This window comes from Zalophus californianus, chromosome 4 (genome assembly GCF_009762305.2).
Source record: "Zalophus californianus isolate mZalCal1 chromosome 4, mZalCal1.pri.v2, whole genome shotgun sequence".
NCBI lineage: Eukaryota > Metazoa > Chordata > Mammalia > Carnivora > Otariidae > Zalophus > Zalophus californianus.
This window is the reverse complement of record NC_045598.1, coordinates 137,828,409-137,852,660: the sequence shown is the minus strand read 5'-3', so window position 1 is coordinate 137,852,660 and position 24,252 is coordinate 137,828,409. Positions and strand designations below refer to the sequence as shown.

General features: G+C 43.4%; 1 protein-coding gene across 5 annotated transcripts in view; it reads left to right on the top strand.

Annotated features, from left to right (window-relative positions):
* TPD52 (tumor protein D52) overlaps positions 1-24,252 on the top strand; it is a 102,060-nt gene that overhangs the window by 45,083 nt on the left and 32,725 nt on the right. Inside the window, exon 1 of one of the 5 annotated variants that reach the window (XM_027619536.2) lies at positions 17,608-17,873. The exons of 2 other annotated variants lie outside the window; for them this stretch is intronic. In XM_027619536.2, the coding sequence (XP_027475337.1) occupies positions 17,657-17,873 (217 nt within the window). In that variant the 5' untranslated portion in view covers positions 17,608-17,656. Of the gene's footprint in view, positions 1-17,607; positions 17,874-24,252 lie in introns of those variants that run through there. 2 more of the 5 variants (XM_027619525.2, XM_027619543.2) reach the window with 2 other exon arrangements.

Genomic DNA, 24,252 nt, shown 5'->3' with positions numbered 1-24,252 from the left:
CCCTGGATTTCTGGGTCTGATTTAAGAGGATTAAGGATGGGGAAAGGTCAGTTAGTGTCCAGGATTCTTGAGAGGATGCTTGGACTTTGTTTGATAACCAGTGGGGAGCTACTGAAAGGTTTAGAGTTGGACATTCATTTAATAAATATTCATTTGTGTGAGGAACTGTTCTAGGCACTTAGGGATATAACATTGTGCAAAATAAACCAAACAAGGAAAAAAAATTATTCCTCCTGTGTAACTTACGTTCTAGTGGAGAAAGATAATCAATAATCATTATGCATAGTATGTATTTTCTATAGTGTGTTAATGTTTGCTATTGAAACATCAAATAGAGCAGAATCAAGGAGAGTTGTTATGTGTGTGTGGGGAGGGGTGGGAAAGATCATAGTTGTGATTTTAAATGGGTAGTCAAGGTAGGCTTCAGTGAGAAGGTGGCACATGATAGAATCTGGTACTACATTAATGAGAGCAGTCTAGGAAGTCAGGTTCTTTGGCACTGAATGGAGAGAGGGGGTGGAGAGTCTGGAGGCAGGAAGACCACCTGTATGAACTGATTCGATGCTTCAGTTGGAAGTGGGATTTCTTTTCCACTTGGTTAGCAAAGAAGTCCAGTAGTTAACTAGCCTGATAAGCTGTTATTATTACCAGTAGCCCAGTGTTTCTTTAAGTGTATTCATGAACTATCTATATCAGAATCACTTGGGATACAAGTTAAAAATGTAGATGGCCGGGCCCTGCCCTAGGCTGATCTTGGAGGTAGAACGGGCTGGTGGTTAAGAACACAAGCTTGAGGCAGTCTGTTTGGGTTCAAATCTTAAATCTGTTTCTTACTTGGCGAGTGTTCTTGGGCAAGATATATAACCTTTCTGTGCCTCAGTTTCCTCATCTGTAAAATGGGAATAATGATCATGGTAATGATAGTATCTATTTCATAGTGCTGTGAGGATCAAATACATTAATTTATGTGAAGCGTTTAGAACAGTTTGTCACATTGTAAGCATTTAGTTTTAGATGCAATTCTTTTTGTTTTTACCGAATTGTAATCTCTGAAGGTGAGGCCAGTAATCTTCATTTTCAGTAGTCACCTTGTGTGGCTCATTTGCCCATGTTCTACAGGATATAATGTTAATACTTCCAAAGCTATAGTAATAATGTGTGGTGATTTTTGTTAGAATATGAGTCAATTAATGTTTTAATTTTCTAGATAGAGTGGTTTATTAGCAACAAATGCTGTTATTTACTGGGTGCCTATGCTAAGCATGTTCTAGGCTATTTGCAACATCCCTGTGGAGAGAGGTAGATGTTAGCCACTTTTACAAGCGAGAAAAACTGAGGCTTATGCTGATGAAGAAACTTGCCAAAGGTGAGACAGCCAGTGAGCCATGGAATTGTCACTGATGTCCCCACTCTGCCCGATTTCAGAGCACTTGCACATTCCATAACATCATCTTCTAGTTACTCAGCCTTTTTCTTTGCAAATGTATACTTTACACTCAGATGCATTTGTGCGCATACCTCCCTGCTGCCGTACTGGAGATAAACCTCACTGGGCGTGCTGTATTTGTGGTAGGTGAGTTGCATTATTCTACATGATTGAGAATTGAAGAAAATTTTGTCTTTACAAGATGTGCTAGAAGCTTTTCTGTTTGCAAGTTTCGCACGTCACAGCTCATGACTGAGGTGGTAAAACTAGCACGCCCTGTGTGGTAGCCAGCCTCCATGATGGTTCCAGTGAGCCTGGTATTCAATGTTTGTAGAGTCATCTCTCAGATGGTACCAGGTTTAGCATATGGCAGAAATGATGATATGTGATGTCCTTCTAAGATTTGGTTGTAAGAGACTGGCTTCTTTCTCTCTCTCTCACTTTCTCTCTCTCTCTCAATCTTTCTCCATCTCTTGCTCTAGGGGCAGCTAGCTGCCATGTTGTGAGTGGCTCTGTGGAGGGGTCCATGTGGGACCCCCAGCAGCTGCGGGAGAGAGCTTGGAAGCATCTCCTCCAGCCCAGTAAGGACCTTGGAGTTTGTAGCCTGGCCGATGCCTTGCCCGCGATATCATGAGACACCCTGAGTTAGAAGCACCCAGCTAAGCTGCACCCTGATACCTGGCCTTCCCAAACTGTGACATAACGAATGGTTGATGTTTTAAGCTCTTGAATTTTGGAATAATTTGTTTAAAAAGCCTTAGATAATTTGTAGTCTGAAGTTCTGAGTTTTGCTCATTCATTCCCAACATCCTGGAGCCCCACAGCTGTCATACATACATTCACACACACATATTTCACGTGGTTGCCTAATTTACTTCTATTTTGTGTTGCTTTGTTATCTAGATCATCTCTGCTTTCTCCCTTTCTCCCCACTAAATATGTTGTTGACCAGCTTTCTGGTGCTAAGATATATAGAATAGAAAGTATATCACTGTGGTACTCAGCACAGCACTCAGTAGACCGCTGGCTAGCCGGCTGGAAGGAGGTGACTCCTACCCATTTTCGAGGTGCCGCATGGTGAACCGTCCTTTACCCAGAGGCCAGAAGGAGCCGTGATGCAGGTAGTTTCTCCATGAAGTGGCTTCTAGTTTCTCTTGTAAAAACTCCATTGGTTTTTAGCTGAAAGTGTTGAAGGCATCACATTGTCTTCTTGCTTTTCTCCTTCTGCTAGTTCTTTTTTTTTTTTAAAGATTTTATTTATTTTTTTGACAGAGAGACACAGCGAGAGAGGGAACACAAGCAGGGGGAGTGGGAGAAGGAAAGAGAGAAGCAGGCTCCCCCCTGAGCAGGGAGCCCGATGCGGGGCTCGATCCCAGGACACTGGGACCATGACCTGAGCCGAAGGCAGATGCTTACGACTGAGCCACGCAGGCGCGCCATCCCTCTGCTAGTTCTTAAGCAGCAGAGTAAACTCTCTAAAGAGAAGTCAGTTGGAACAGTGTTTCTGTTTTTGTTGAAAAGTAAGAGAATGTGGCAGAGAAAAATCGTTAGGGCTCGGATCAGCTTATTTAAAGCAATTATCTTCCTACGAAGACAAGGGTTACCATGGTGTCTGGTCTTTCTGAGCTTGTGTCATCGTGCCCCTGTACAGTTCCTGCCTTTGATTTCTACTTCTCAAAATTCAGAGGCCAGATTTCTCCCGAGGATTATCGCTCTGAATCAAATCCTCTTATGGAGGAGAATCTAAATTTGAATTGCTCTCTGTTTTGATCAACATGCTGGTTAAATGTTTAGAACCCTACTTAATGGAGATACTGGGGCCTCGCTTGCCTCCCTGGAAACCCACAGAAAGCAACAAGGGCTGCCAATGTTAATTGTATCATTGGGCTGTGATGGGTCTGCCATCTTGCTAGGCTGTTTTCACTGAATTTTGCCAAGAAAAAAAGACTCTGAGGATCAGGTATAGGCCTCAAACTTGGTGCCCTCCTTCTGTATTGAATAGATTGTCAGTTTCTGTTTAGTTTTAGAAAGATGTTAGACCACTAGCCAGTTTGTGAGCCACCTTCACCTGTGGTGGGGGATTCTTTGATGATGATGAAAGTACTCCATAAATTTGTTGCATCTTTGGCTAAGAAGCCGATATTCAAATCACTATGTTTTTGTTGTTGTTGTTTAAATACATGAGAGGAATTTAACTAGACTGCTCAGGTGATTGTTTACTTTGCATTAGTAATGGAGCTTGTAAGTCATTTCTTTTATCATGAGCGCAGACTTGCCCTGGAAACTATATGTAAGTGTGCTTTGTGTGGTGGTCCTTCAGAGACTTACGAAGCCTTGATAACAGTCCAAGCAGGTGAGTTTCAGTGCTCTGGGTCTTTTCCCCTGGGCAGAATAACAGAGTAGGTGAAACATGTTTTTTTAAAATTTAAATTAATAGTGATTTTTTAGTGCAGTCGTAGGTTTACAGAAATTGAGCAGATAGTACAGAGAGTTCCCATATCCACCCTCCCTTCCCGTTTCCCTTATTTTTAACATCTTGCATTTGTGTGGTGCATGTTCTAATTGATTAATCAATATTGGTACATTATAATGAACTAAATTCCCTAGTTTACATTAGGGCTCACTCTTTGTGTCGTACAGTTCAGCGGGTTTGGACAAATGCCTGAAGTCATGTACCCACCGTTACAGTATCGCGCAGAGCAGTTTCAGTGCCCTGCAAATCCTCCGTGCTCTGCCTGTTTACCCATGCCTCCTCCGGAACCCCTGGCAGCCACTGATCTTTTTAGCGCATCCCTAGTTCTGGCTTTTTCAGAACGTGATACAGTTGGAACCATATGGTAGGCAGTCTTCTTCAGACTGGATCTTTTCACTGAGCAATATGCCTTGAAGGTTCTTCCTCCATGTCTTCTCATGACTTAACAGCTCATTTATTTTTATTTTTAATTTTTTTTAAGATTTTATTTATTTATTTGACAGAGAGAGAGCACAAGTAGGCAGAGGGAGAGGGAGAAGCAGGCTCTCTGCCGAGCAGGGAGCCGGACGTGGGGCTCGATCCCAGGACCCTGGGATCATGACCTGAGCCAAAGGCAGACGCTTAACCGACCGAGCCACCCAGGCGCCCCTCATTTCTTTTTAGTGCTGCGTAATATTCCAGTGTCTAGATGTACCACAGTTTATCCACTCACCTACTGATGGACATCTTGACTGCTTATGGTTTGGGGCCATTATGAGTAAAGCTTCTATAAACATCTGTGTGCAGGTTTTTGTGTGGACCTGTTTTCAACTCATCCAGGTAAATACCAGGGAACATGATTGCAGGGTCTGAAATAGGTCATTGGCCTGGCGGTGGTGCACTCTTGTTCCCTGGGGACTGTTCTCTCGCTGACCATGGCCTCCCTGCTGTGCCAGCCTAACCAGTTCACCTCTGCCAGGGGCTTCTTATTTTTCACTGGAAACATTTTCTGAACAAGTGTGGACACAGAGGTCTTGACTATGTTCTCAGGAAAGAATATTTGAAATGTTTAAGAGCAAATACTCCTCACTTGTGGTTGCTGTGTTCCTATCTCCCCCAGTTGCTCCAATTCAGACTTCTTATTTTAGTCTTTCTGGTAGTAATTTGAAGTGTGAATAACTGTCTCAACCCTTAAAATTATATGATCTTTTTCTTATTGTAAAATCTATGTCTAACACAAAATTTGTGATTTCTGTTAACCATTTTTTAAAAAGTATTTTTATTTATTTTTGCACGAGAGAGAGAGAGAGAGAGAATAAGGGGGGAGGGGCAGAGAGAGAAGCAGGCTCCCGCTGAGCAGGGAGCCCGACTCGGGACTCAATCCCAGGACCCTGGGATCATGACCTGAGCTGAAGGCAGATGCTTAACCAACCAAGCTACCCACGTGCCCTCTATTAACCATTTTTAAGTGTACAGTTCTACAGCACTAATTACATTCATATTGCTGTGCAACCATCACACTGTTTTCCAAAACTTTTTCATCCAGGGATACAGTCATTTTTAAAAAGAGGAACTTCAAAAATCCATCTGAAGCTCTGTTTGGCAAAGTATTTCTATCAGTCAGCTTCCTCTAAATTTTGCTGCAGTAAGGACCTCCAAATCTCGGTAGCTATCAACAATTTTATATCCCCCTCATATTAGATAAATACCATTTTTGTTTGGCTGGAGCTGAGTCACACGGCCACATCTAATGGTAGGGGAAGTTGGGAAATGTAGTCTATCTATGTGTGCAGGAATAAGGAAATTTGTTCAGTGATTAGTCAGCGGTCTTACCCGTATTAAGTACAATTATTGAATCAGACACGTAGGTCTTTATTTTGGATCTTTCAGGGACAATAGAACAGAAATTGCATGATTTCATAGTTCTGGATACTTCTCAGGAAAGCATTTTTCTACTCTATGCTCCTTTCCCATTGCACCTTGAATTACCCTATCCTTTTACCACTGAGACAGCTTATTGGAATAAATAAAACTATATGCTGTTTTGATAAATACCTGTTTGGTAATGACTTTTTCTAAAACCGAGAAAAGTCAGTAAGAAGCCTTAACAACAGTAAGTAAAATTGTTATTAAGTGAGATACTTAAAAAAAAAAAAAATCCCTGGTTGGCCCCCCAGTCTTGAATCAGAAGACCGGCTTGCTTTTAGAAGCCTTCCAGCTACTGATTTGCTTTTAAGATAATGGGCTCTCCTTGAATTTACTTGTAGCATTGGTATTCTACTGTTGTCTTTAAAAAAGGAAAGTACGTGAAATTTGTAAATAGAGATGGCTTTTCTTAACCAAAGTAGCAGGTTCAGATAGAAATGCTATACATTGGGGCACCTGGGTGGCTCAGTAGTTAAGCGTCTGTCTTCGGCTCAGGCCATGATCCCAGGGTTCTGGGATTGAGCCCCATGTCGGGCTCCCTGCTCAGCGGGAGGCCTGCTTCTCCCTCTCCCACTCCCCCTGCTTGTGTTCCTGCTCTTGCTATCTCTCTCTCTGTCAAATAAATAAATAAAATCTTAAAAAAAAAAAGAAATGCTATACATTTTAGCATTAGACTATTTCTTAGTAAAATTTAGGAAAAAAATGGGCAGTATTTGTGCTGTGTGCTTCCCCCCCCCCCACCACCCCGGGTGCTTTTATAATGGTTGATCCATCGGATATACCTAATTAACCTATTATAGTTAGAAGCAAGCTCAGCTGCCTAAATGTCTGGCTTGGCGATAGGGTATTTTGAGCATGTTTGGTATGCCTCAGCTTGTGGATGATTGAAGTTCATACTCAGATATTAATTTTCAGTAAGTGCGTGCTGTTCTGAAGCAACTCTCATTCCCTTAAGGAGAAGTGTTTCATTTGAGCCTCTAGTTGCTGAAAATAGCCGTGTAGGCACTGTGGAAGTTTTTCCAAATTAAAATTTGATCTATCAGTTCATTTATTTCTTTTAGGGTTCTGACCGTCGGTTGTGTTTATAGACCCCTACAGAGCTCTCTTTAAACTCTGTCAGCAAATTGGAAACATTTAGCTTGGGTGCAAAACCTCTTTATCTTCCAATACTCTGACTATGGAGACCACTATGCTCTTAAATACATCCTTAGTACTTACTCTTAGATGGAATGGCCTTTCCTTCCCTTATTATGGAGCCATTTTTCTAGTCTGGTTATACTATCGTAATTCCAGGCTTAAGAAGTAATTATCCTCTTGAAAAGGCCCGGCAGGTGTACACCCTGTCAGTGACATAGTCAATTCTGTCTTCTGTCTGGACCTGCTTGCTTTGTGCACTGGTAGAAGAGCAGGAAAACAGAAATCAACACCAAAAAGCAAAACTCCTTTGGCGACAAAATCTCTTATATTTCCAAAATGTATATTTGGAAGTGCTAGGGCCATGTAGAGTGACAAGTATTTAGAATTTGTCCAATCTTTTATTCTAAGGCCAACTTAGCAGCTGCTGTCTCAAGCAAGCTTCAGTAAACACCTGAGGTTGTCCTGAGGGCAGAGTCTCAGGCCCCACCCGGAACTCCTAAGTCAGAATCTACAGTTTAACATGCTCCCCAGGTAGTTTGTGAACATATTAAAGTTTGAGAGGCACTGGTTGGAGACCTTTTACCTGAGACCGTAATCAGAGACGCCACTCATCATTGTGAGGGACCATCAAACTTTAACTCAAACTATTTGTAAAGTGAAAAGTCTGCAATTAGAAATGAATTATCTGGGTACATGATGCATGTTGAGCTATTTTGTATTGTTTTCTGGTGTGTGCTAATCATGAAACCTCTTCAGTCTGAGAACAGTAGTGGCAGCGACACGTCCTGAATGGATGAGAGATGACCTCCTTGAAAGAGTGAGACCTTTTTGTACATTTTGGAGTCCAATTTCTGACTCCTTGATGATAGAAAATTCAGGCATTCTTGAGATTTCTCAACAGGTTGTGGTGTTCTCAGTGAAGGGCTCACCCAAAACATGTGTGGGAATAGGTGGAGAGAGGAAATGAAGTCTCACTGTCATTATAAGTGTAAGTCTTGCTCTTTAATATGTCAAAAATTTCTTAGGAACTAAAAAAGGTCCCTGCCTTGTCTGTTGGACATGAACTTCAATTTCAGTTATTTTGAGAGAGCAGAAAAATGTTCATCTAGAATATTAGCTCCTGCCACATGATAATTTCTTTGCAAGTCAGTGGGTCAAGTACATGGATTTGTACTTTATCGGAACTCGTTTATCACTTAGAGTATTTGCATTTAGGTCTCAATAATTTGAATATGTTTGCTAATTTATGCATTTTTATTCTGGAGATGGGATGCCACAGAGGATAGTGTTTTCTTGTACTGTGCTACAATGGACTTTTCTCCTCTTGGGGTAAAAAAGTAAAGTGGGGGGAGAGTAGTGGCATTTCCATAGTGGAGTATTTCCTAAAATTCTTTTGTGGTTTCTAATCTGAGGGCTGACACTGCCCCCCACCCCCCGCCCCGCCACAGGGCTAGCATTTGTAAAAGAAAGCCAGAATGATTCTGTTTAGAATTGAAGGCCCCTCCTTCTCTGGGGATGGGCCCCTGAGCTGCCTCCCGTGTCTCCCCATCACAAACGCTACACACACACAGGCCCTCCCTTGTCTTCGCGGAGTTCTACCCTTCTTTTCTCTCCTCTGGCCTCTACTTTCCTTATCTGTCTGGCACCATCATTCTGGCTAAAATTTCCTTGAAAAATCACCAGGACACCAGGTCCAGTGGCTTCTTTGTAAGTCTCTGTAGCATTTGGTCTTGTCCACTTTGTTTCCTCCTGTTGTCTCTGTGATATTGGTCACTTGGGTTTTTCTTCCATGTATTTTGCTTTTACAGAGCATTTGAGCCAGACTACCCAAGTTCGAAACCAACCTTCACCATTGACTCGCTATGTGCCTGGGGGAGTTAATTAACTTCTGTGTGCCTTAGTTTTCTCATCTGTGAAATAGGAGTCAAGATAAAAACCCTGCATCATAGGATTGGTATGAAGGGCATAGAAGAATGACTGGCACATAGTAAAAGTTTTCTAGGGATGAGTCATAACTGTCGTTTCTGCCATCGTCATCATCACCATCACCACCATCATCATCATCACCATCATCATCACCATCTCCATCATCACCATCATCATCACCATCATCATCACCATCACCATCATCACCATCATCATCACCATCATCACCATCATCACCATCACCATCACCATCACTATCACCATCACCATCATCAAAGGGCATTTCTTGCCCTTTGCAGCCTCTTTGACCTGCTTTCTACTTGCACGTGTTCTGGCCTTTTTTTCCTTTCTTTCATAGGACTGCTCTTCTCTTTGGGCTTTTCCTTGACAGTCTTGGGAATTCCCACATGGATCTCTTTAGCCCTAACCTTTTTCTGAGCCCCAGAGTCTAATGGTTTACCTTCTGAAATCTGAGCATTATAAACCAAAGCTGCCAAAATGGAACTCATTCTCTGGTCAACTAGAGCCTCCCCACCCTCCTTCCATGGCTCCTCTTTTTTGTCATCCTCTTAATGTAGCCCCCAACTTTCACAGCTCCTGCTGGGGAGTCACAGAGTTTGGTCTTGTCCCTTGCACCCCAGGCATCCAGTTGGATTGCAGGATCTGTTGATGATCCCTCTGTGGTGTCTTGCAATATATCTTTCCTTTTCTGTTCCCACTGTTGTTCCCTGGAACATACTCTTTGTATTTGTTCAGGCTTCCCAAGCAGATTACCTCCGACTGGGTGGCCTAAACAACAGAAATTTATTTTCTCACTAGAGACTGGAAGTCCAAGATGAAGGTGCCAGCAAAGTTGATTTCTGGTGAGGTCTCTCTCTTGGCCTCGCAGATGGCTGTCTTCTTGCTGTGGCCTTATATGGCCTTTCCTCTGTGCATATGAGCTTTCCTGGTGCCTTGGCCTCTTCTTATAAGGATACTTACTCTTCCTATTGGATTAGGGCCCTATATCTTCATTTAACCTTAATTAGTTCCTTAAAGCCTCTATATCCAAGATATAGTCACATTGGAGATTAGGGCTTGAACATAATGAAATTCATGTGGGACACACTTCAGTTCCTAACACCCTTGGTGCTGCTGATGGTCTCAATGATTTCCCTTTTCCCCTCTGTAATCCATCTTCATATGGAGGCAGGAATGATCTTCCAAACTACAGCTCTGACCCTCTCCCTCCCATTGCTAATAACTTGAGATGGTTCCCCATTGCTTTGGTGCAGTATGAGGAGCATTACTGCTGGAGACTTTTGGGCACTGTCTTTCATTTCTCAGTTCCCTGCATTCCCTCATCTGGAAATGGGAGATCACCTACCCCATGTTGCTATAAGGATGAAATAAATGCAAATCGATAGTTTTATTGTTATAAAAAATCACGTTCACATTCCTCAGCCTGCCGTTTAAGGTCCTCCATCACTTTGTTACTCCGAATGTGGTCCTGGGCTCCTTTTGGGTTCTCAGACCCTATTCCAGTGTGTGTGGGTTAGGTTCCCCACACACAGCACCAAGCAGTTCTCAAACACACCAGCAGGGTATCCAAGAGTTCAAGTCAGTTCTGACGCTGTCTACCCAGAGATAGCTGTCACTCCAGTAACCACCCCCCCCTTTAGATGCCAGTTGCAAGCCCCAGGCTGTTACCTGTGCTTCTGACCTGGCTACACATTGGAGGTTCTGTTTGCCTTCTCCTTAGGTTTGAGTAACGTGCTAGAGCAGCTTACAAAACATAGGGAAACACATTTACCAGTTTATTAAAGGATACAATATTAAAGGATACAATAAAGGATATGAATCACAGCTAGATGATGAGATAAATTAGGGTGAGGTATGTGAGAAGGGCATGGAGCTTCCACGCTCTCTCAGAATGTGGCACTGTCGGGGCGCCTTGGGTGGCTCAGTTGTTAAGCGTTTGCCTTCAGCTCAGGTCATGATCCCAGGGTCCTGGGTTCGAGCCCCATATCAGGGTCCCTGCTTGGTGGGAAGCCTGCTTCTCCCTCTCCCACTCCCCCTGCTTGTGTTCCCTCTCTCGCTGTGTCTCTGTCTGTCAAATAAATAAAATCTTTTAAAAAAAAAATGTGGCACTGTCCTCAAATCCATGTGTTTACCAGCCTGGAAGCTTTCTGGGTTTTTATGGAGGCTTCTTTGCATATCAAGATTGGGTAAGGCTGCCCTATCTGATTCAACCTCCAGCTCCTCCGTACTCCCCAGTGGGCGTGGGTGGGGTGCGGGTGGCACTGAAAGTTCCAACCCTCTAATCCCATGGTTGGTCCTTTTGGCAACTAGCCAGCTCCCCTTGGGTGGCGTCCTAAGTTACCTTCCTTAATAACGAGAGATATCCATTGCACCTTTATGGCTCTGTCTAAAGCATTTTCAGGAACTGTGGCTGAAGACCAAATACACCTACCTGGTCATGTGAGCGACCAAATACATATTTCTCATAGCACATGTGCTAGCAGCCTCCGTCACCTGGAGCTTGTTGGTGACACAGACTTCTGCCTGGTAATTAGATCCTCAGGTCATTTGAATGCGATGTCCTGGCTCATCATCTGGTTCTTAACCAGCTTTCTCCTGCTACAGAAAGGACACAGGCTTTGGAAGCAGATCACCTGTTTCTCAATTCCAGCGACTTCATCAGGTAGTTTTATGTGGGTATGGATGTTTACAAAACTCTCTTTGCATTGTTTCCCATCAGAAAAATGGGCACACTCCATAACACCCACCTCACAGAGGTTTTGAGGCTTACTTGAGAAATTATGTAAATAATGGAACATCTACCCTTGTGATTTTAAATGGAGTTTTACATACAAAACTAAGGACTTTTTTTGTTCTTGGTTCGTGGTACTCTTTGTGAGTGTTTTGGGGTCCAGGTTTGCTTCGGTGGCGCTCGTGGGAGAACGAAGGTGGTGTTGTTCACTGACACTCCTTCCCCTCCCTGTGATCTCCCTCTTCCCAATCCTTACTGTGGAGCAAGGTCCTCCTGGCCTTCCTCAGGAAAGATGTGACCTACAGAGGATGCAACGGTGAGACTTCGTATTTCGTATTGCACGGGAGAGTATCCTTCCAGTTTCCGAAGTGGCCAGAAACCAGGATGGGCCTGGATATGTAATCTGTGACCATAAGCAAGTCCCGTTATGCCACCTTCCCCTTACATGGTCCTGGGGAGGGTTCCGCTCCTTTCCGCTCCAGCCCCCTCAAGGCTGTTTAATCCTATGCAGAGTTCTTCTCAGTCATTAAAAAAATTTTTGTTTTCAAAGCTGCAGAAAGGTTGCAAGAATAAGAATGGTAAAAACAACACTTGTATGCTCTACCCATATTATTCATTCACTGCCAACATTTTACCCCATCTGCTTTATCATTCTTTTTGGTGTATTTGTGTAAATATGTGTACATACAATAATAGTTTCTAAATCATTTGAGAGGAAGTTTCATACATCATGGCCCCTTACGCCTAAGTCTTTTCGGTTTGTATTTCCTAAGAATAGAGATACTCTCTTACATAGCCCCAGGACAGTTTCAACTTCAGTAAATTTGATATTGATATAATGCTTTGCTCTAACCTGCCTTTTTGTATTCCAGTTTTTCTAACTGACCCAGTAATGTCCTTCATAGAATTTCTTTTTTCCTTTTGGGGCAGGCCTTCAACAGACTGGATGAGGCACATCCATATTGGGGAGGGCAATCTGCTTTACTGTTTCTACCATCCACAAACACCCTTGCAGATACACCTACAACAATGTTTAACCAAATCTCTGGGCATTTTGTGGCCCAGTCTGAATGACACACCAAGTTAAGCATCACATATGGGCTCCTGGATTCCTCTTTTCAGTGATTTATAATCTGCTATCCTTAATTCTATTGGTGATGAAATTGTTGTTTATTTGGCCAGGTGGAGCTCCTTCCACCTGTCTCCTGTGTCACTGTGACACGTCCACAGTGCCCGGTATCAGTGGCCTGCCTCTCCTGCCGGTAATGACATCATCTGTCTGTGTGCCCTTCAAGGCCCCTCCAAGTGAATTGTTGTATGTGTTGTGCAGCCTTTACGTCAGGCTCTCTCTTAACTATCTCTTAAAATTAGGGACAACCTACCCAGACATATTTGAGTGAAGTGTTAATAGGCAGGTAGAAACTTAATATTGTTTATAGTCATTTTTACTTACTCCATTTCTGTTTGCAATAACATGAGTCATCTAATGGGTTATTGTTCTGTAGCATGCATTTTACTGGCTGCACTAAATTAACTTCTGAGCCGCCCATGGGCTCCCTCTGCTGGTACTACAGCGCATAAACACTTTTCTGGGGTCGTAGGATAGGTTTCTTCCACTCATTTTCTTTCGGTTTTTTTTTTGTCTCTCTCCGATTATTACAGTTATGGACCATACAGTACAAACAGTTTTGGAACCTAATTTGTTTACTGAATGTATCAAAAATATCTTTTCTTATAAAATCTATATATTTCTACATCATCATGTTAATGTTTCGATAAGTTCCTATTATATGAATTATGCATTATATAAATATATTATATTTATATATTAAATATATAATAATAATTATATTATATAAATATAAATTTAGCATTTAAATAATTCAGTGTTAGTAGGCATTTGTATTTATTTTTTTTCCCATTTTAGATAGCACTAAAATGAACATTCCTCGTACATATACCACTCACATGTGACTTATAAGTTGAGCTTGATAGTGGGTAGGAATTTGACAGGTATAAAAATATAGAGAAAAGACATTCTAGTTTGAGAAAATTGCCTAAAACAAGCTTGGGATGTTTTCCAGAAACAGGAAAACCAAATTCGGCTGAAACATGGTGGGGCCATGGTGGGAAATGGTTGGAAAGTAGGTATTGTGGGACTCTTCCCAAATCCAACCATAAGTGAAGCAGAATAGAAATGTGTTGGTTTCATGGGAACCCCAGGGTAACTGGGTCAGGGGGCTCAGATGCTGCTTCTCCATCCCTTGTTTCGTTTCTCCTTTCCTCTCTTCCCAGACTCGGCAGTGTTTCTCTCCCCTGTAGACACGAGGAGAGGAGACCCCGGGCCCCTCCCAACAGGCATCGGATAGCTCAGGTTACAGGAATTGTCACTTTTGTCCATTACTCATCCAGTCAACCTCAGGGAAGACCTGTTGTTGGCACTCTTTGGGTCAAATATCTACCCTTAGGCCAGTCCCTGTAAACAAGGGGCCAGGGTATCTGCCTGGGCCAGATCTGAAGCCCAAGCCCAAGCTTCAACCAGGGAGTAGGTGGGAACTATGGTAGACTGTCCGCCATGGAGCAGGCGACATGAAATTCCTCAGGAGAAAGCGCTGCGGACGTCTTCCCCACAATGGTGGCTGGTATCTACCAGAACACTCCAGGTAGGTCTGAAGAAGGGTGTGGTCGGTGAGAGAAGGAAAGAGGGAAAGCAGGAAAAAGGCAGACGGTGCAAGTTGGATGAATAGCTCCTGGCGGTGCCTCCTTATAGAACGGGAATACTTGGCAGTGATCCTGTGAGGTCAGGCCGAGGGACTTAGGATGGCGCATTTAGAGGTGAGAATGTGGTAAGGAAAACTGGTGAATTCAGTCTTAGGCTTGTTGATTTTGAAGTTCTTCTTGAATACCCAGTGGAAATATCCAGCAGGACAGAACCAAATCTCGCCTGGCTTTTCCTTCCTTGGGCCAGTAGCCCCGGCAGGAAATGAAGAGTAGTCCCCGGTACAAAGGCTTCCCTCCTCCTCGTTCCCTCCTGTTCCAGTAGACGCTTTCTGAGTGCTCTCCTTTTCAGCCTCTACCTGCAGTGTGCCCTGTTCACCATTTCCAGAGTCATCTTTGTAAAACTTTTTACCCTGTCTCGACCTTGCTTACACACCCTCAGCGGGTTTTTTTTGCATGTTCTATTAAGTATAAAAGTTGTCACTCAAGGTCTTTAATGGTTTGTCCTCAAGCTGCATTTCCATCTTTTATGTCTTACAACTTCCTTCTACTTAGTACATGAATCTTGAGTCAACTGAATTTTTGCCATAGCGTTCACATAGCCCGTGCTTTCCCCCACCTCTCGTCTTCCATTCCCACGTCTCTTACATGCTAGAATGCCGTGACTGGGATCTGACTGGAGAACTCCAGCTGGCTCAGAGAGAAGGATGTACCAAGATTGTACCTAAGCGGGTAGGGTAAATTCACTTAAATTCTAAATCCTCATATTTAAAAATACAGTATGCAGCATCCGCATGAGCCATTATTGACTTTCTTCATTCCACATTGATGAGAGCCCAAACTTCAGCATAGGCATCACAATAGAAAATGCAGTGCCTGCCCTGAAGGGGACGATGTGGAGGCACAGGGGGACTGGCAAAGGGACATGTCACCTTCTGTGTGCTGCTGCTGGAACGAGTGCTGGGGAAGAGGGGCAGAAACTGGGAGGGCTTCTGAGAAAAGGTGGCATTTCTGCCTGAGTCTTGAAGGATGAACGACATTAGGCAGAAAAAAGGCAGCATCTCAGGCAGAGGGTGTAACATGAATGTGATCACTGAAGGTCAAGGACGTGGGGTTTTGGAGGGATAGTGAGAAGTGTGGAGGTGGCTGTGGCTTGCATTGTATGTGTGTCTGTATTAAATTTCTGTCTTAGTTTGGGCTGCAATAATCACTGTAGAGTGGTGGCTTATACCAGCAGACGTTGATTTCTCACAGTTCTGGAGACCGGGAAGTTCAAGATCAAGGTGCCAGTTGATTAGATTCCTAGTGAGAGCCCTTTTCCTGGTTGGCACGTGCTGTCATCTTATGTCCTCACATGGTGGTTGAGAGAGAGCTGGGGCTAGCTCTCTTCTTACAAGGACACTAATCGCCTCCTGGGGCATCCTCCTCTTGGCCTCATCTGAAGCTAATCACTGCCCAAAGGTCCCACCTCCTACTACCTACCATCACTTGGGGTGAGGGGTTCAGCCCATGAACTTTGAGGAGACGCAAACATTCAGTCCCTAATGCTTTCTCACACTTATGGCTCCAGGGAGAAGAATAAGCATTGAGAGAGAGAGAACTGTTTTTTCTACCAGTTACTTAGTGACCAAATGCAGAGAGTATTGAGAGGGCCAGAGGCCCCATCACCCACACTCTTAGCCAGAGACGTGATGCCCATCCCATTGAGATAAGAAATACCTTGGATTTCAAGAAGCCAGACAATTCATTTTTTTTAAAAATAATAATAAAGAAGCCATTATATTCTATTTCTAACTTAACAGCATTTATAGTTGCTCAAATTTTGGTAAATTTTAGAAGAAAAAGGCAAATTTTTGTTGTTGAAAGTAAACTTTTAAAAACTTAGATAAAGCCTTGCCAAAAATAGAGTATAACGAGAAAAAAATAGAAAATGAATCATAAATTGAGATGAATATAGACTATCCTGGTGCAAAGATGTATACACTAGACACAATTGTTTTTTTAATGTCTAAAATATTTTAGGCTTTATATTTGCTTCCAATCCAGGGGGATTATATACATATTTTTTGAAAGATTTTATTTATTTATTGGAGAGAGAGAGAGAGAGAGAGCATGTGTGTGAGCAGGGGAGCATCAGGCAGAGGGAGAAGCACATCCCTTCTGAGCAAGGAGCCCGATGCGGGACTTGATCCCAGGATCCTGGGATCCTGACCTGAGCAGAAGTCGGATGCTTAACTGGCTGAGCCACCCAGGCATCCCAGGGAGAGTATATTTTTATCAGGTCAATTTGCAAAGGTAGAATACTGCCTTTTTTTGTCATGCGGTGGTAGACCATTGCCCACCTAGGAGAGGGGGTTGCCTTTATTTTTACCTCTTTAATAAATGAACCATTCATTCAACAGCAGCAGAACCTTCCAGTGCTATCCCTTGAGCAAAGGCCATGGTTAACATAGAAAGGATCTGCTAATAGACTTGTGTCAAAGAAGGCAAATTTGGTGACTTAGAAATTTTGCTTCCGAGATCCCTGAGACCCAGGCACTCAGCAGGGCATGCTCTGCGAAGGGCGGTATGTTGCTCCTGCACGTTTGCAGGTTCCTTGCAGACCTGCAGGGGCATGGCCTTAAACGAGGAAGGGCAGAATCCGTGGGAGCTTTCCCTTCATGGTTGACTCGACTCTTGGCAGTATATGTCACTAAAACACCATCTTTCCAGGAAAGGAAAGGGAAAGAAAGAGAACAGGAGGGAGGGTGGGAGGACAGACTGAAATTTTTGTTACACTAAAGCCAGACCTTACTTTAGATAAAGTAATAATGGAAATACGGCTTTATTTCTATAGGAAGTTGTACTTACAAAGCTGATCGCTAAACCAGGAAGCTTGGCTTTTTAGGACTGTTGTAATCCGGGGTGGAAAAAAGTATCACCCAGATGGCTTTTGTAGGAGATTACTGACTGGTAATCCTTCCTTGTCCTAGAAGATTAAGTCCGCCCTGGTGTAGTTGTGGTCAGCTGACTGGTTTAAAAAAAAAAAATTGTGGTTTCTTGTAATTGTGCCAGCGTCTGACATTTGCTTGAACTGTTTGTACATCTGGGAGATACTGCAGAACCTGGTCCTCCTTTGTTTACCAAAGAGAGCTCCGCTCCCCTGCGTGGGTCGTTCCACTGTTGACGGAAATGGACAGCAGGTGGTGAATAGAGCCCTAGGGTTGCTCCAGATAAGTCATTTATTAAACAGCCTTGCTTGTCCTAAGGGTGTGAAGGCTCTGAGAAAGAAATATCACTCCTGGGCCAGGAAGCCAGGATCTTCAAGCCCTGGGGTTGCATGGGAATAAGACCAGAGCGGCACTCAACTGAAGGATACCAGACGGTTATAAAACGATGTGTCCTCCATTTGTCTGGAATGGACTGTAGAGAGATGGATTTTTATGAAGATTACCAGTCCCCATTTGATTTTGACACAGGAGTGAACAAAAACTATCTTTACTTGTCTCCTAGTGGAAATTCGTCTCCATCCGGATCACCTACTCTTCAGAAATGTGGTAACTATTAATTTTCTAAGGTTAAATTTGCTTTAACAAAACTTGGACACAAACCTGAGGTTTGCTTGGCTTTAAAATTATTAGTGTCACGGTGTTTCTGTGTTGAAACTAGTGAAACAAAGCTGTTGGCAGAATCCAAGCAGAGAGAGATGGCTCATTCAATATTTAGAATATGTTTATTTATACATAAAACAGGAACTTTGATTTTAAAGGTGGTACTCTTGATATGAACACTAGAGTTCTGATCACTTTGAGTTCATTGGACTGATAAATCACAAAAAAGGGGGAATCTGAAGGTCTTTGCTTGTGGCCTTCTATGTGTAATTTATTAAGGCCCACCCCCCCCCCCCCCAATTTTGTCTTTGTTAAAATGAGGCTTAGGCATCTAAAGCCCTGACGACATTTAAGGCCCTGCTAGTGTACGTCCTGGATTTTGTTCTGGAATCCTGAGCGTAGCAGACAGACAGAAATACTTAAGCAAGAGATTTTGTTTTTAAATAGAAGAACTCTGTGCCTAGGTGGCTCAGTCGGTTGAGCAACTACCTTCAGCTCCTGTCATGATCCTGGAGTCTCAGGATGGAGTCCTGCATCCGTCTCCCTGCTCAGTGGGGAGTCTGCTTCTCCCTCTGACCCTACCCCCTCTCGTGCTCTCTCTCTCTCTCACTCTCTCTCAAATAAATAAATAGAAAAAAAAAAAAAAAAAACTCTGTGTTGCTGCACCTTGGGAAGCAGTCATTCCTTCACAGGGCCCAGTATGACCTCCTTCTGAAGGCCGGGTACCGGCAGAGAGCGTCTTAGTTTCTCCGCACAAGGCAATAGGAGGCTGGAAGCAGCCTGAGCACACCGTCCAGGACCGTTCTCTCATTCTACAGCGAAAGCCTGGAGACCCCTAGATGACCTGCTCTGTAACTTGCCAGGAGTAAGCAGATTTTCCTAGAAGTTAACGTTTTCCTTATTAATGAAGAATAGGTCACAGTGTGTTCTTTTTAAGTTTACAAGGTGGGTAATTGAGAAGGAAGCGGTAAAGGATACAGCAGGAAACCTGCCTGTATTTTTGGTTGTATACTTGCTGACGGTAGAGAGTCTGCTGAAGCTACGTTCCTTTAACCTTTGGTTGCAGCCGTGGCAACCTTTGGGGTATAGTTTGGATTTCCAGGCAGGGAAAAATGTTGAAGATACCAGGTTAGAGCTGGTTTCTAGAAGTGGGGACTGGGAGGCAGCCGTTAGAGGTCTGCTGGGAAGGCCTGTCCCCTGCTGCCCTTCTCCTGTCCCCGGGTCCTACCTTGGACCTCTGTAATATAGGGGATCTCCCCTATGCCTGGCCCCTAAAAGGATGACATCATCCATTCTAAGTTTTAAATCCTACATATAGAAAATGCCTTAAAAGCAACACACGGGGGCGCCTGGCTGGCTCAGTCGGTTGAGGGGCTGTCTTTGGCTCAGGTCAGGATCCCAGGGTCCTGGGAGCGAGTTCCCCATCGGGCTCCCTGCTCAGAGGGGAGCCTGCTTCTCCCTCTGCCTGCCGCTCCCCCTGCTTGTGTGTGCTCACGCGTTCTCTCTCTCTCTGAAATCAGTCTTTAAAAAAAAAACACACAGTAGGGAGTTGGAGCTGGATGACAGAGTAAAGCCCAGGTGACAATGGACCATGGAAGCAGAGGCCGCAGTTCTGTCACTTCAGGTAGATCTTGGTGATCAGTGTGCGTGGGTTCGAGATTCATGGAAGGATTTACCTGCTTGTTCTAGTTCTCTTCTACTCTCCTTGTGTCTCTTTCCACCTCCTTTCACTTTTCCCAGCTGCAATAATTGCTGCCTTTGGATGTTTTCTGTTAAAAATAAAACAGTTGGGAAAGTTGAAGATGTCTCCAGGCAAATTTCAAACAATTGTCTTTCCAATTCCTAGTAGCAGTCTGTAGGAGTCTGGGCTCATGATATTAAAAACAAAATTATATAACAAAAAAAAAGGCAAGTGAATAACAAATACTAAAAACAAACTCATGTACCCACTAGTGCTCAAGTTTAGCAGTTTGCTTTAATTGGAAAAAAGGAGGGGGAGGGAGCATTAAACAGAAACCACTCAAAGCAGTCATTTAGTAAGAACATGGTGATTCTTAAAATAACCAAATAAAAGAGGATCTAGAACAGTAATCAGCAGGCTCTGTGCCCTGGACCCCTCAGGGCACAAGAAACCTGCAAATCTGTTTGAACATCAAGCATTGAGGTGTAGATGGAGGGAATACTATGTCTTGGGTGCATTTGTACTCTTTGTATTTCTGAGTAGGAGCTCTTAGGACAGATACATTATAAATACATTTAAAAGTTCATGTGGCTTTTGGTCACTATGCATTTTCTTTTTTCCTCTTTTTTTTTTTTTTTAAAGATTTATTTTAGAGAGAGCTAGCGAGCTGGGGTTGGAGGGAGCAGAGGGAGAGGGAGGGAGAATTCCATGCAGACTCTACACTGAGCGCAGAACTCTTTGCAGGGCTCCATCTCACGACCCTGAGATCATGATCTGAGCTGAAATCAAGAGTCGACTGCTAACGGACTGAGCTATCCAGCCATCCCACTGTTCATTTTCTTAATCAGCCGACAAGTGTTGCACAAAAGGGACTGATGTTAAAAGGAATCCTACTCAGAAGGGTTGGGAACACTGATTTGAAAAACATATTCTTTGATATTTATCCAGGCCATCATGGGGCAGATGAGAAAGTAATGAGATTTAATCTGTGGGCAGGATGTTCCTGCGAAGCAGTCTGAGTGAGGGAGAGGATGAGGGCCGGTGGCTGGGACAAAGAGAGGTCTTTTATTAGGGATTTTAAACTCTTTGATACAACCAACCCACATTCAGAGCCCCTGATACGTCTTGACCCACCCAAAACCCTCAGCAATACAAGTATCAATAACCGAAGCAGAATTCTGTGAGAACAGAACTTACCTTGCCTCTTTGTTATGGACTCTGATATCTTACACTATTCCATTTGTTCTTTTTAAAATGCTCATTTGGTACTGCTAAATGGATTTCACAGCCCGTGGTTTGAAAAACTGACTTAAAATTTTCAGAATCTGGGATATAAGTTCCCTTAGGGATGTTAGTCTTTTTTGATCACGGTTCTTCCCTACCACCGGGAAGAGTGCTTGACATCTGTGGCTCAACAAATACTTGATGAATGAAGGAGTGAGTGAGTGAATGAAATGAAACTGACAAGGACTAATTCACACTCTAGTTCGTTTTCCAGGTGTGAACATTGAGGCCAAGAGAGGTGCGGTGAAGCCCCCACATCACAAAGCTCAGTCAGCCCCCACTGGGTCTCACACTCATCCGTTGGTCCTCAAGCCAGCGTTTTTTTGTTTTTTGGTCACACTCTCTTGGCCTCTTTGGTGACGGGTATTACAGAACAGGTTCATCATTCTAGCTGTAATCTTTCCTCCATCACGGGCTTTACCTTGGGGAGTAGTGTGTGTGTATGGATTCTTAGACGTGTACGTCCATTCCGTCTTTGCACTTGCTGGTCATCATGCACAGGTCTCTCAGCTAGTGTCCTTTGTCACGTTTTCTCTTCCCTTCGTGAGCACCTACAAAGATAATTTCCCAAGCCCTATTTATGTAGAACCACTCCTCCTCTTCACATTTTTTTTAATGTACGGAAAGATGCAGCCCTGTTGTATAAAACACCTTTGGTTATTTCTGGTGACTTCAGGAAATAGGAACAGGAGCCATTTAAAAATCTGACATTTTAGTTTTATGCTGTCATATTTGAAACTCTAAAAACACTGAAAAAAATCAAACTGGAGTTCTCTTAGCTCAGAGTCCTGCTTTTCATTCTGTTTTATTACCCTTTTTGGTTTCTACTCTGTTGTCATTCTGATTTCTTTTTAGGGAGGTCATCATTACTTCTCGAAAGTCATGCGTAATTAATTATGAAGGTCTTAAATAGCAAATGTGTGGTTTACAAAATAAAAATCAGAGCAGAATCCAAGTTATGAAGAACTTCCTTATTCCTGCAGAGGAAATTTAAGAATGGAAGTGACTTCCTCCCTGGGGATCCCCAAATTTCTCCATGGCTGACCTTTGATCTCTCTTTTGTGGAGTGCCCTACTTACTCATTTTACACTTGATTGGGGTTGGGAGGACAGATGGTTCTGAAGTTATCAACTGAAGGTCCTCCCCCCTGCTTTTTTTAAGATGGAAGAGATTTAAGGGTCAGTTTAGGAATTTCTGGAGGAGGTGAGTAAAGCATTTGAAAATACTGATGTGTTCTGCCTTTGTGACTTGTGACAGAACACTGATGTGTTCTGCCTTTCCTTCCCCCTCCATTCTTTTTGATGACATTTTGAGAGGGTGACCTTTTTGGGTAGGAGGTTGACCTCTGTTCAGGGCCCTGCTTTCAGAGGTGAGCCTCCAGAGCACTCTAGGCCCATCTGGGTCTCCAGTGGCCCTGATGCTGCCCAGATCATCTCCTGGGTTCTGGTTCTTTCCCCAAATGGAGTGGGTCAAGTTTCCTCATCTTTTTGCTCCTTGCTGCCTTGATGGATGACAATTACTTGACTCCTTTTTTCTCTCCTACTGTTGTATTGTTATCACTACGGGTGAATATGGGAAAATTATATCCTTAAGAAATGTAAAGTTTTCATGGCCTGTGCTACTGCATCTCTTTCTTCTGAAGATAATCTGTGTCAAATAGCAGGTGTCAGATACTCCCTTGCCTTAAGTCAGTGGTTTTCAACCTAGGACAGTTTTGCCCCCTGCAGGCATTCTGGCCACGGGTAGAGCCGAGCCGATTCATAGATGATTCTGGTTGGCACAATTGCAGTTGGCTTTGGGGAGGAAGGGGGGCATGCTCCCATGCCACGTGGGATGATGCACAGGACAGCCCCCACCACAAAGAATTAACCTGCTCAGAATGCCCCTCATGCTGTGGTTGAGAAGCCCTGTGTTAAGTAGATCCTTTGTTTTTAGAATTTTTTTTTTTTTTAAGATTTTATCTATTTGAGAGAGCAAGAATGAGAGCGAGCGAGCCCATGAGAGGGGAGAGGGTCAGAGGGAGAAGCAGACTCCCTGCCCAGCAGGGAGCCCAATGCGGGACTCCATCCCGGGACTCTAGGATCATGACCTGAGACCTCAGTTGCTTAACCAACTGAGCCACCCAGGCGCCTGTTTTTAGAATGTCTTAAAAGAGAGAAGGGTCTCACTTGTTTAGGATCTTACTTTGTTGTGGGGACCTCCAAATATTCCCCTGACTCTGCTGGCATTTTATTACATTCAGAAGCGAAGATCCAGAGAGTAGGAGCCCCAACCGCAGACTTATACGAGGAAAAATCTCTTTGTCTTCTGACCTTTTTGGTCAGTACCACTAAAGACATTTCGAACTATATGTTGTATCTCTTTTTGTGTCTCTAGGTTTAAAAAGGCACACATTTCCTCTTGCTTGTGCTTAAGTAGGACAATCCTTAGAGACTGAAGTTTCTTATTCCTACCCTGGTCCTAAAGCCATTGTTGCCTCTTTAAAGATTGTGTGAGAGAGGTGTATACAGTTTTATTTCCTAGAGAAGCTTCTAGGACTCAATTATACTCTACCAAATTCTCTATTTAAACCCAGTGTTAACTAAATGGTAGGTATCTTAGACTCCTCCTCTGCAACTTCTTCCCTCCTAACTGCATATCTTGGGAGCAGCTGACATCATATTCTTCCCTCTGTAATATCACTACTGCCCCCCCCATAACCCCCCCCATAAAAGAATGGTGCTTTGGGCTGTGAACACACTTTGTAACGTGAAGGTATATGACCTCCAAATGTAACAATCTTTGTGTAGATTATGTATGAGACAGAAGTTGTATTTCTTTAAAAAAAAGGTCATTTCATATATTTTATTTTTTTATTTTATTAAAAAAATTTTTTTTTAAATTTTATGTTTTAAATAGAAAAACCTGTGTAGATGAAAGCAGTGAAGTGAGAGTGAGATATAAAAAGCTCGAGATATAAGGTAGACAGTGAAGGGAGACCAAGTTCTTATCTCTCTAACTCAACTGTGTACCTTCCTGTAATTGATTTATTCGGAGAGTGCTAATGAGCATCTCTGTGTACCAGATACCTCGCTGGGCTGAAGTTGCGGGATCGGAACACAGTGCTAAGGTCAGATGTCACCCAGCCCAGCAGGCTGTGTTCTTTTTTTTTTTTTAAGATTTTATTTATTTATTTGACAGAGAGAGACACAGTGAGAGGGAACACAAGCAGGGGGAGTGGGAGAGGGAGAAGCTGGCTTCCTGTGGAGCAGGGAGCCCGATGTGGGGCTCCATTCCAGGACCCTGGGATCATGACCTGAGCCGAAGGCAGACGCTTAACGACTGAGCCACCCAGGTGCCCCCAGGCTGTGTCCTAAGTAC